Below are 12,452 nucleotides of genomic sequence, written 5' to 3'. Positions count from 1 at the left end.
TTTTTCCTATAAAACATGATGTTGGACTAAATGACTTTGAAGTTTCTACTGTTTTTTTTTTAATTAATTTTTTTTTTCAAGAAGCTTCTGCTTGTTATGTAGATTGTAAAAATTAAGACAGAAGGATAAGGATTACGAATCTAAGATACAAATTATTCTCTAAAGAGGGGCATCACTACTATGTAAAATCATACTCTTTAGCACGAATTCTACAAATTCAATTCATATATATATATATATATATATATATATCTACGTTACTTTAATTTAAGGGTTTGATGTTACAGTTACACTCTTTTACGCTTTCTCTTTTTTATGATACTCTTTCCATTTTGCGCAAGTTTTCACTTTGTGACCCTATTTCCAAGTTCTATATTCCAATTTTGCTGCAAAAAAGGGTAATTATGCTTTGAGCCCAAGCCACGCAGAAAACAATCCAATGCTTGTGAGCAAAGCATTACTAAGAAAAACCATGCATAGTCTATATCTAAAATCTTGTCATGCTTGAAGCACTTTTTACATGATATATGCCACCAAAATGTTATCGTGAAGAATCTTGATCCAACCATAAAAGTAGAAAGGGTAAAAAGAGATTAAAGGAAAACTACCTAAGAGTCTAAAAAAATAGATGCTCTTCAACCAACAAAAAAAAAATGCTCGATTACTTAGACTGTTCGATTTGTCCGATTTCTAAACCTTATGGTAATTTCATTAGTTTGGTGAGATTAGGATCCAGTGCAATACTACCAAGTGCAATTATCCCCTTCCCTTCTCGCAATTTTTTTTTTTTACCATTCTCACTTTTTAATTTTTAATATTTTTACTTTTTTACATTTATTTATTTATTTAAAGGTTGAGATTGAAAGTTGATTTTTCAACTCCCAAATTCCCAATCTCAGTCATTAAAAACAATTCATGATCTTAATCTATTTTGGTGTGCACAAGTTTCTCATAGAAGGTACATGTATAAAAAAGAAAAAGAAAAAGAACCAATGAGCGGGTGTTACTGTTCAGTAGCAGTAGCACCATTCTATTACCATTATCATCGTTCCTTGTGTGGTAAGCTTCATTTGTTGGTCATTCCTTCTCCATCAACAGAGACAAAAAAGAAAAAAAAGAAAAAAAAAAAGAAACAAAAAAGAAAAAAGAAAAAATTGTAGATGGTGATACGGAACAAAGGAAGTGAATTTCTGTTTTAAGACTTTTCTTATAGAAAGTTCAAAAAAAATTTAGTGGGCATAAGTTCGTTTGGTAATGTTGTTCTAGTAACGTTATTTGTATTTTTTGAAAATACGTGAATGAAAAAGTGTGTAAAAAACGTATAATGTTGTTTAAAAACTAAAAACTGTTATTTAAGTGCATGTACCAAATTGGCCATTTAAAGTAACACAAACACTAATAAATAAACCAATAAATTGAGAGAATTTATGGACATATGATTTAAAACATGCCAACAAAAAGGGTGTAGACGGCACTCGGGATCAGACACTTGCAATGTGTGATGAAGATGTCCGATAGTGCCTTTTTATTTTATTAACATATGTTGAGATATATTGGACCATAACTCATGAAATTTTATTTTATTGAAATATGTTGGGATATATTGGATCATAACCCATAAAAGTTATCTTATGATATAGAAATAACTTATCGATTTATGAACTAAAAATAACTTTTTTTATTTTTTGTAATTGTTTTTGAAAGGTTATGAGTTAATCTCTAAATTCATGATGTTTAGAAATGTCCCAATTCGAGTTAAGAATCATTATGGCAAATACACAATTTCATTTACCTCAAACAGAAATTTCATAATTGTAGTTTTGCAGTTGGTGGCTGTATTATATCCTGAAGGTGAACTCTTCATAATCTAGCTATCTCTTTGGAATGGGTGCAAGTATCATCTTAAATATAATATTTAATACACTCCTCATAGACATAGTCACATTATCTTTCGATTTATACTCATATTCCTCAACATCAACAGATCTCAAGAGTGAGAGATGCTAGGTTACAATAGTATTACTGTTACACAGACCATTTGATCATTGTTTATCCCTACATTGGTTTAGAATTTCACATGCTTTTGATAGCCTTACTCTTTCGGTCTATCCAAAATGTTAAAGTTTTACTCCAAAGTAAAGGCACCATTAGGTCCATTGCTTTAAATCTAAAATCTCCTGTATATGCATTTAGCTAAAAATAAGATTCAATATATGGGATTTAGACACGCGTCCAATTTTGGGCATATTTCCAAATTTTAACATGCCCTGTTCATTTTATATCCAATTAATCATGTCATAAATACTTGGTAATTCAATTTCCATTAATTTGAACATAAGATCAACAAGTAATCTTTTTTCTCTTTCTTCTTTCTTTTAATCTTTTTGGGTATAAATGTATTCAAATTACATTTTCTTTTCCTGAGAGATATTGCTTATAAAAAATGTAGGTAATACAAATAACAAAAAATGCACCACTCATATATGGTTTATTGGCTAACGTGCATAATGAATACTTTTTAATTATATGATGAAACACGATCCTCTCCATTTTAAATTAGAGAAAGACTAATTTATGTCTGAGATTTTATTTCTTAAATCTCATAATATATAGAAAACACATTATTTAAAATTTTAAATGGCGTAATATTAAATGAACTACTAGATTTATAATATTTAATTTGAACTAATAAATGAATATATATATATATATATATTAGAATTAAAATAAATCTATTTTAAATAGAAATGATCCTATACTTGTAGGGCACCACAAATATACTTTCCAAACACTCATTATACATTATAAATTCACCATGGTGTGCTAATTAGATGTGTATGGGACCACATAGATATTAACTTTACACATTTTTATTGGTCCAAAATAGGGAAAAGTACACCAATCTTTCTGACTTTATAAGCACAAATCAAAATGTGTTGCCTAAGCAAAATGATGACACGGTTTGAACCCTTTTGAGTTTTGATCAAGGCTTTGGAAAAAGTCCTCCTTAAAACCCCAATTTAGGCACATGAATTATGTGAAACCTTCTCGTCAAAGTAAGTGAGCTAAAAGAAAATTGAAATATACGAGTTGGGCCAATCATTCAAAAAACAATAATACTACAGACACAATATTTTTTCACAATTTTAATATAATTTATTGTAATTTATATGTAATTAAAATTATATCAATGATAAATCTAAATGAAAATTAACAATGTTATTTCAAACGCAACATAAAAATAAGTAAATGTGAAAAATGTTGTGTCATTTTCAATTTCAAATTCAAAATTGAAGTAGTGATTGAGGGGAAAAAAATGAGAAAAATAGATGAAAGTGATGATAGGGGTAGAAATAGTTAAGGGCATCCCCCATAACCCAAAAGAAATAACATCAAAGAAGTCATTGTCAATCCACTCGGTCGGAAAGGGCCTTAATTAAAGACTCACCCTCTCCTCTCTCCTCTCTCCCTCCCATGTGTCCCTCTCTTTCAAACTTGAAGAAATGAAAAGAAAGGCCATGTAGAAGTAAGGTTGAGCTAACCATTACACAAATTCTTCTTATTCATTGACAATTTCTCTCTCTCTCTCCCTCTCTCAATCTTGTATGTGATGTATGGAGTGTGGACCCTACTTCACCTCCAACCAGCGGCGCTATTAGTCTTTACTTGGTTTCAAAGCTCACCCACCTCCTCTCTCTCTCTCTCTATCTCACTCATAAATCAACCTCATCCTCCATTTATTATAAACAAATCCAAACACCACCTTACCATCTTCTTGCTCTGCCTATCTCTCTCAAAGTCTTGGTCTTGGCAAATCCCCCCCCCCCCCCCTCTCTCTCTCTCTCTCTCTCTCTCTCTCTCCTTCTTCCAAGTCCAAACTAGCCTTCTAGTTTCTTCTCTATATTTTATTACAATTTACAAAACTCACCAAAAAAAAAATCCTATTCCTCTAGTTTCCTAAACCAATCATAAACCCAATACAAATATCCATATATTTAAAAAAAAAAAACACAAAAACAATGAAAGGTGAATATGTAGAACCAAAAAACGAAAACACTTCAAACATGTTCTCAAAACTTCACCACCCTTCTTCTCCACATCTCCAAAACCCATTTTCTCACCCTTTCCACCAAGTCCCCACCGACTCCCAAACCCAACAGCATCATCATCACCATCATCATCAACAACAACAACAACAACAACAACAACACTCCGAAGACGATGAGAGCCGAAGCAGTGGCGGTGGGCCCACACCGACCCAAACTCTGGCCCTAAAGCCCAAACACGACGCTGATGGAGCTTCAATCGAAGTGGTTCGGCGGCCCAGAGGCCGCCCGCCCGGTTCCAAAAACAAGCCCAAACCGCCCGTCATCATAACCCGAGAGCCCGAACCGGCCATGAGCCCGTACATTCTCGAAGTCCCAGGCGGAAACGACGTCGTCGAGGCGATCTCGAAGTTCTGTCGCCGCAAAAACACCGGCCTCTGCGTCTTAACGGCTTCTGGAACCGTCGCCAACGTCACGTTACGCCAGCCGTCGACCACTCCCGGCGCCACCGTTACTTTTCACGGCCGCTTCGACATCTTATCGGTCTCCGCCACCTTCCTAACGGCGTCGTTTCCTCCAATCCCAAACGGGTTCACCATCTCCCTCGCCGGCCCGCAGGGCCAGATCGTCGGAGGAATCGTCGCCGGAGCTTTAATCGCCGCCGGAACTGTGTACGTCGTAGCTGCCTCGTTCAACAACCCCACGTACCACCGCCTCCCGCCTGAGCTGGAAGATATAAGGGACGATGGAAACTCGCCGCCTCACGCGGCGGTTTCAGGTGGAGATAGTGGGCAACACCCGGCGGCGCCGCCTCAGGGAGGAGGAGAGTCGTGCGGGAATATGGCTATGTATAGTTGCCACTTGCCTTCCGATGTGATTTGGGCTCCAACTGCTAGACCACCACCACCACCACCTTACTAATTTTAGCGTTTTTTTTTTTGGTTTTTAAATTTCTGGGTACTGTGAATTTTAGAAAGTCTTTTATTTTGTTGTTGAAGAATTCGGGGTTTGTGACCCTGGATTAACTTCTTTGTTTAAATTTCATGTTAATGTTAATGTTAGCGTTTTTTAGTTTAGCTGTTTAGGGTTTTTTTTTTCCTTATAAAAAAATTAATATTTTATTTCTATTTTGGGAAATTTAAATAATGGGGTTTTTTTATTTATTAAAAAAAAAAGATGAAGAAGAACTGGGTTCAGCTATTCACATTGTGTGGAAAAAAAAAAGTCATGAGTTAGTACTCTGTCATTCTTTAATGGTGGATGACTTTCATGGGTCAAAATCAAGCTTTTTTTTCGTCTCTCTCTCTCTCTCTCTCTCTCTCTTACTGTATGTGTTTTTTGGGTTCAAAATTGAATTTGGTCTGGCATTCACATGTTAGATACTGGTGGAGTAATAAAGGATTGGGTATGGGTTTTGGGTTTTGCTTTGAAGTTTGAGAACTGAGAGGACTGAGCATGAATGTGTATATACATGAATGAGTCCACAGTACTGCTTTCTCTGCTACTGCTATTGCTTTGCTGCTGCTATGCTATGCTGGCTCGCTGAGCCAATCTGCATGCGCGAAGATAATGCTTTGACTCTGATTGATTTTCCTTTACTTTACTTTACGTCTCAAGCTGCTTAATTCGGATAAAGTTAACAGAAGAGAACGTGGCTAGGGTTTTGTGTGACAGGGCCTTTTCAGTGTTTAGAAGAGAGAGAGAGTCTGTGTTTGTTTTTGCTTTATTCAAGGCGTTCTTGAAAGCTCTGTGTGAGAGAGAGAGAGAGAGAGAGAGAGAGAGAGAGAACTTGATGAGAAAGTAGAGAAAATCCCAAACTTTATTTCTCCATCCTGCTTTCTAACCATCCATCTATCTATCTATCTCTCTGATTCTATAAGCTGTACTTTACTTTGTCTCTTTCTCTCCCCTCTCTCTCTCTCTCTCTCTCTCTCTCTCTCTCTCTCTGCTTTTTCCTTGATAGCTTTCAAAAGAAAAAGAAGACCTGTATTAAGAACTTGTTAAAAAGACTCCCATCACCCCAGTTTTCATGGTTATCCACCACCGTTTTGACTGGGCACTAGTTTTGGTTAACTGTGTTTTTTGAGCTCATTATTATAGGGACACTCGTGCATATATAGGAGTTTAAAAGCAAATGTACTAATTATTTTAGAAAGGAATGGACAAGTATATGACGTAGTTACTAAAGTACAAAACTATTATGGGCCTGTATCAACTTCTAGTTCTTCTTCCACATTATTGCGGGGTGGTTTGGAAAAGGATGTTTCCAGTTTGTTTTCTATCTCAAATGGGATTGGGATTGGGATTGGCCTAGTTGGAATTATCTAGAAAAATATCATCAACAACAAAAAAAATGTTACATTTTTGGGGTAAAATAAAAATGAAAGGCTATTAAAGAGTGTCTGAAGTAGAATGAAATGTTTTTTTCTTAGGGTAGAATAATAGAATTTACTGGAAGACGATAATTCTCATGAAAAAAAAGTATTCATTATTGAAGTTTGGTGGTTTTTGTCCGAGGGTTTCTCCTGCACAGGGAGAGTAGAAAAACTCATAGAAGAACATAAGTGAGTTTCTTCTAAGATTGAATGGTGGATTTTTGGGGTTGAAAGATCACCGGTGGTTGTATGTTGAGAGTTGTTTGTTTTGTGAGTGCAAAGAGAGTTATTAGTGTATTGAGGCATTGAGTTTGTGAGTTTATGCTGGTGAAGTTTGTGAGTGTTGATTAATGTCGTTATGATTCATATTGTTAATAGTGTGTGATTTTTTGTTGGCATTGCCCGTGAACATAGACATAGAGTTGGTCGAACTACATTAAATATTGTTATCTCTTCTAGATGTTTTATTTTTTTGTTAACGTGAATATGTTTCTGTTAGCCCCAAATCATAATAATTGATGTTAGAGCTTGTGTGTGTGTTTTTTTAAGATACAAACACACACATAAAGGAAAGGAAATCATGCCTAAAGGGTTTTTTTTATTGTAACTGTAGATCGCCAAGTCCAATTATCTATTGTCAAAGATTTTAACAAAGGGTTTCAGAAAAAATAAGAACTAGTATTACAAACCAGGGAATATATGTGCCAAGTATGCATTATATTATATGTTTGTTTCACTGTAGAATAAAGAAAGATTGTACATTCTTTTACTTAGCCAAAAAAAAAGTAAAACAATCTTATTTTTGAAGTTTGGTTTGCAATAGGTGCAAAAAAGAAATTAAGAAAATAAATTGTAACTCCTTTAGATTCCACAAATTTTTTTTCTTCCAAACAAAAAAGTTTAGAAAAGATTTGGCTTAAGTCTAGTGTTTTAGTGTAGTGAACCTATTGTGATGGCAATGTGTGTCTACTTTTGATCATATATCATTATCATAATAAGACTAATGTATTGATTGGAGCAACTAGACCCATTTTAGTGCAGTAAACCTATTGTGATAGCAACGTGTGTCTACTTTTGATCATATATCACTACATAACAAGGCCAATGTATTGATTGGAGCAGAGCAACTAGACCCATTTTAGTGCAGTAAACCTATTGTGATGGCAACGTGTGTCTACTTTTGATTATATATCACTATCATAACAAGGCCAATGTATTGATTGGAGCAACCAGACCCATTTTTTGCCCGTTTGGAAAAGAATGAGAATGATATGTTGATGGAATTACTAAAACTTAATTGATTTTTTTTCTATATATTCTCACTACCTTGTCTTTAAAGCATAAAAAAAATGAAAAAAAATGTAATTTTTGGATACTTTTCCTTTGTTTTCTATTATTTTCTTTCCTTCTTTGTGAATAGTGAATGAAATCGAATGTAACAAGATCACGTATAGAGAACTTAGCAATCCCCTTTTCTACCAAAAAGAACTTAGCAATCCCCTTATTCTTTAAGTGTTCAGTTTGTAGACTAGTGGATTGTTTGGCAAACCAAATGCAAGGGTAGGTTTAATAATATTTTATGGCATGATTTATATAACATAATTTCAAGAAATTGATATTGATATAGCAATCAAGTGAACACAATTTTGATTTAAAAAAGAAAAGAAAAAAGGAGAAGTATATTTCATTATTGGTGATCGTTGATCAATAACAATAGCAGTTTTTTCATAAATAAAATTGTTGATATAATTGATCTCACAAGATCTACAAACACTTGTTATAAGCAAAAATTAACACCAAGGGATCATTGGTTTGGTCTGACGAATAACACTTCAATGCTTAAGTTAGCATGGGTAAAGTTTTTGCTCTCTTCTTATGTACTAGTAGCTACTATTTATGTGTGCATACTTACCTTGTTGGCAATACAAGCTTTGGATGTGTGATGGAGACATAACAAAGTCCCTAACTTTTTCAAGATTCTTTCTTAGAATAATCATTTAGGTCGGTGGCTAAGTTAGCTCGGCGTAAATCTCTCCTCAATTCAATCTTGGACACCTTCGAGGTCGAGTTGAGGAGTGCAATCAAACTCGAAGTGCCACGTCATCTAGAAATCCATCAATAATCACATATTTGAATATGCTATTTCTTTGCACGAATTAATATTATGATGTATTAAATTGTCATCGTAATGCTCATTGTATCCCTCTTATCTAACTTATGATTAGTTGGATTTAAGCACATAATATACTGTGATAAAAAGAGCCCCACTTCCCGTTCTCTTGAAATTATTCAATACAACTGGTGTATAATATTTTTCACTTAATTAGGGTGAATTACATATACAAAACCCATAAGTATATAATGAACAGTTATTTTGACTCGGCTCATTTACGATCATACTTTAAAAAAACAAAAAAAATAGTGATTTGAATTTACAAATTAGGTTCCCGTCAATCAAATGCATCAAGAAGCCCCAAAATTTGGAGCAACGAAATTTTTGTCAAAATCCAATAATTTTTTTTTCCAAGTTGGATGTAAGACACCATTAAAGGCATTCACTTTGTATACCGATTGCATTTTCATCACCTGCCGCCCCTTTCCTTGACCTTTCTTTTAGCCCTTGATTTCAAAAAAGTCTCCTCAACAACTTGTGATGAAAATAGTCATCATTGTTGATCAATGATCATATTGGTTGTGAGATCATTGTTGAAACCAACACTAAATGCACAGCCCCATTTCCTACAAAAATGTCCTTCATGTGGGGTGGTAAACCTAATGATATATCCAGTTGTGCACAATTGACTTTAGTTGCCGTGGTGTCGGAGATTTTGCTGTGCATTTAGAGATTGCCGAAATAAGAAGATTGTCTATTCAGTTTGAGACATTTTTGGGAAATTTGTAAAACCCACTTTTAACTCATCAATTATGCATCTCAGTTTTGTGCTCAATTAAACCACCTATATCGAGACTGTGCCAGTATTCAAGTATTGGCTTGCACTCTTTTTTTGGGAAGTGTTTTCGCTTTTACACACTCTAGATCTGTACACGGATTTAAGTAGACAAACTTAGCTTGCAGGCTTTGTTTTTTTTTTTTTTTTTTGGCTGATTAGTGTTTTTTTTAATAATAAATAATTATATGATGTTGGATAGATTTTTACTTATTTATTAATGTTTCATCAATGCAAAAATGATATTGAATATTTATCACTCTAACAAGTTTTGGAAAAAGAAATCATGAATTTTGTGGCATAAGAAAAAGTTATTCTACGACAACATTTTCACAACAAACTAAAGTGTCAAGTTACCATATATCAAAATAATTTTTTTAAAAAAAAAATTAAATATTATACCAAGACTCATCACAATTGAAAATTGAGATGTGAAAATGTTGTAACATTTTGTTGGGTCTCTAGACTCCTACACGGAAAAATTACCCTCTCCTTTCACATAAATAGTGAGTTTTATCATAAATTTAATTATTGAAATCTACTTTTATGTGAGAGGAGAAAGTACACATTTATTGTACTTTTAGAGTATTATATAATTTCTTATATTACTAAGAGCATTCACATCCACATCCACTTACAAAAAAAAACACCTATATCTATTTATATATTTACTTCTACAACACACTCTACACCTCATTTTTTATCTAACAATACATCAAATTAAAAAAAAAAAAAAAAGTCTTAGAGAGAGAGACAAAGAGAATGTAGATTATATAAAATAATCGAAAAAAGACGCCGATAGAATAAATATGCATTGTTTATTTTTACATGTTGCTACAGGTATCATATATTTTTAGATGATACGGTAGCAATGTGCAAAAATTTGAACAATAATACATAACCAGATGTGAGTGTGTTTTAGGTAATTTTGTGCTACAATATATCTAACATGAAAAAGTTAATGAATTCTTTAAGCGCACTGGTTTAAGAAATATTTTTTAAGAATTTTATGAAAAAAAGAAGAAGCTAAGGTTATGTTTGATAACAGTTTTTATTTTCTATTTTCAAGAACTTGTTTTTGGGAATATAAAGAAAAAACAATTTTCTTGTATTTTTGAAATCAAAAACATGTTTGGTTAGCTGAAATTAAAACGATCGTTTTTTGAAGAAAAAATATAAAAAAATACTAAAATATGTTGTTACTAGGATTTGAACTCTAATGTTAACTTATTAAATGAGCCAAGTTCATTAAATTAAATGTGTATTTTCATTAACTTTTGAAAATTAGAAATTGAAAACAGCCTTTTGCATGTTTTCAGTTTTCTCCACAAATGGAGTTTTGAGAACAGTTTTTGTTTTCTGTCCACTTTGAGTTGCCAAACAAGTTTTTTAGTTTCAAAAATAAAAAAAATTATTTTTGAAAACAAAAAATAAAGAGAATTTTTTATTTTTGAAAACAATAAATAAAGAGAAAAAACAGTTACCAAACATACCCTAATATTTTTAACAATTTTTTATATTTCACATTATAGTGATATTAATATTTTCTTAAAATTGTACATACTTTTAAAACACACATTAACCGGACTCGGTCTAAAATGTCATCGCTCTAACAAGTAGCATCATTGGTTTGTTGCGGGTTTGCCTCATAAAACCGCATGACATTTGGTGGGGCAAAGCTGAAAAGGCAAATCATTCGTACTAAAACGGCATGTAGTTGTAAACAAAAAGTCCCATGTAGTAGCATAGGATCCGAATTTACTCAATTAACAGTCCTTGCACCATTGCACGTTTGCACAATTATTAATTTAAAATGAACTTCTCGGTTTTTCAATTCCCTATAATAAGATAATCAATTATCAATTTATTATTTTATGGAGTAGAAAAGAATGTACTGACATTGATCCCATAAAATACTCATTTTTTTTGACTATGGGATTAATCAATTTCCAAATGAAACACATGCACACATAAGTACAGATTTTCGATAACAAATCCCATTGTTTATTCTTTTTTTTTTTTTTCGAATTTCGAACGTGTTACTTTCTAAATTTAGCCTCACTTGTTTATGGAAAATTCCAGTTACCAATTTAAAAAATAATTTACCCAAAAGAAGTGAAAAGAAAGTACATGCAGTTTGGTCAATGAAAAATATTTATTTTTCCTTACCTACCACTATGAATACACGTGGGTTTTAAATGTGGCTTGGTGTGGGTCTTGCAGGGAGAAATTATTAGGTACACAGTTCATATGGTATTTTTTGACCTCCTAATCAATAAAATGTTATTATTTATGAAAATGTGATATTATCTGATAATTTTTATTTTTTATTTTTTATTCCTTTTACTGATTAGGAAGTCTACACATACATTTATAAAGATGACATTATCTCATTAGTTAAAGAGAACTATATCAGCAGTCCTCCTAGTATAAATAATAATTTCTTACCTTGGGGAGTTCAAATTTTCTGTTTCATTTTTCTAGTTCCACTTTATACTCTATCAATAAAAACCTCTCACATGTCCACCTATTTAAGTTTAATTTAATTTTCTACCTTTACTTATTTCAGTTTTTTAAATTTAATAAAAAAATAAATTCAAATAACCCAACCACCCCACCAGCCCATCCCCACCGGTCACCACCACTAGCCATTGTCAGTGCCACTAGGAGGAGATCGCCAACCACTACCGTCAACTAGCCATCCACTACCTCCGGCCAGTGACTCAAAGAAAACCAAAACACTTATAATAGAATAAAATAAAATAAAATAAAACAAAATAAATAAATAAAAACTCAAACACCTCCCTACCACCACCACCAAAAATTGGCTGGTGCTGGCAGACGACAACCCTCGACATTATCAGTCACAACTACTGCATCTTGATCCCCATCTCAAGCCAACAAATAAAAAATTAAAAAAAAAAAATACCCAACACACCCTATTAGTCACCACCATTCTCCTCCGGTGCCACCAAGAGATTGTGACACCATGCGGCAGTGCTGGCGTCCGATCTCTTCAATTAGATTTATTTTGGTTGGATTTTTGCTAGCTATAGTTGTTATTGTTGTTGCTTGGTGGTTGA

General features: G+C 33.2%; 1 protein-coding gene across 1 annotated transcript; it reads left to right on the top strand.

Annotated features, from left to right (window-relative positions):
- Window positions 1-3,511: 3,511 nt before the first annotated feature.
- On the top strand, window positions 3,512-5,122 carry LOC126699339 (AT-hook motif nuclear-localized protein 17-like). Its single transcript, XM_050397093.1, has one exon. The coding sequence runs from the start codon at window positions 4,020-4,022 to the stop codon at window positions 4,965-4,967; it is 948 nt and encodes a 315-aa protein (XP_050253050.1). The 5' UTR covers window positions 3,512-4,019; the 3' UTR covers window positions 4,968-5,122.
- Window positions 5,123-12,452: the final 7,330 nt, after the last annotated feature.

Source organism: Quercus robur, chromosome 9, assembly GCF_932294415.1.
Source record: "Quercus robur chromosome 9, dhQueRobu3.1, whole genome shotgun sequence".
Classification (NCBI taxonomy): Eukaryota; Viridiplantae; Streptophyta; class Magnoliopsida; order Fagales; family Fagaceae; genus Quercus; species Quercus robur.
This window is presented reverse-complemented; position numbering and strand designations above follow the sequence as displayed.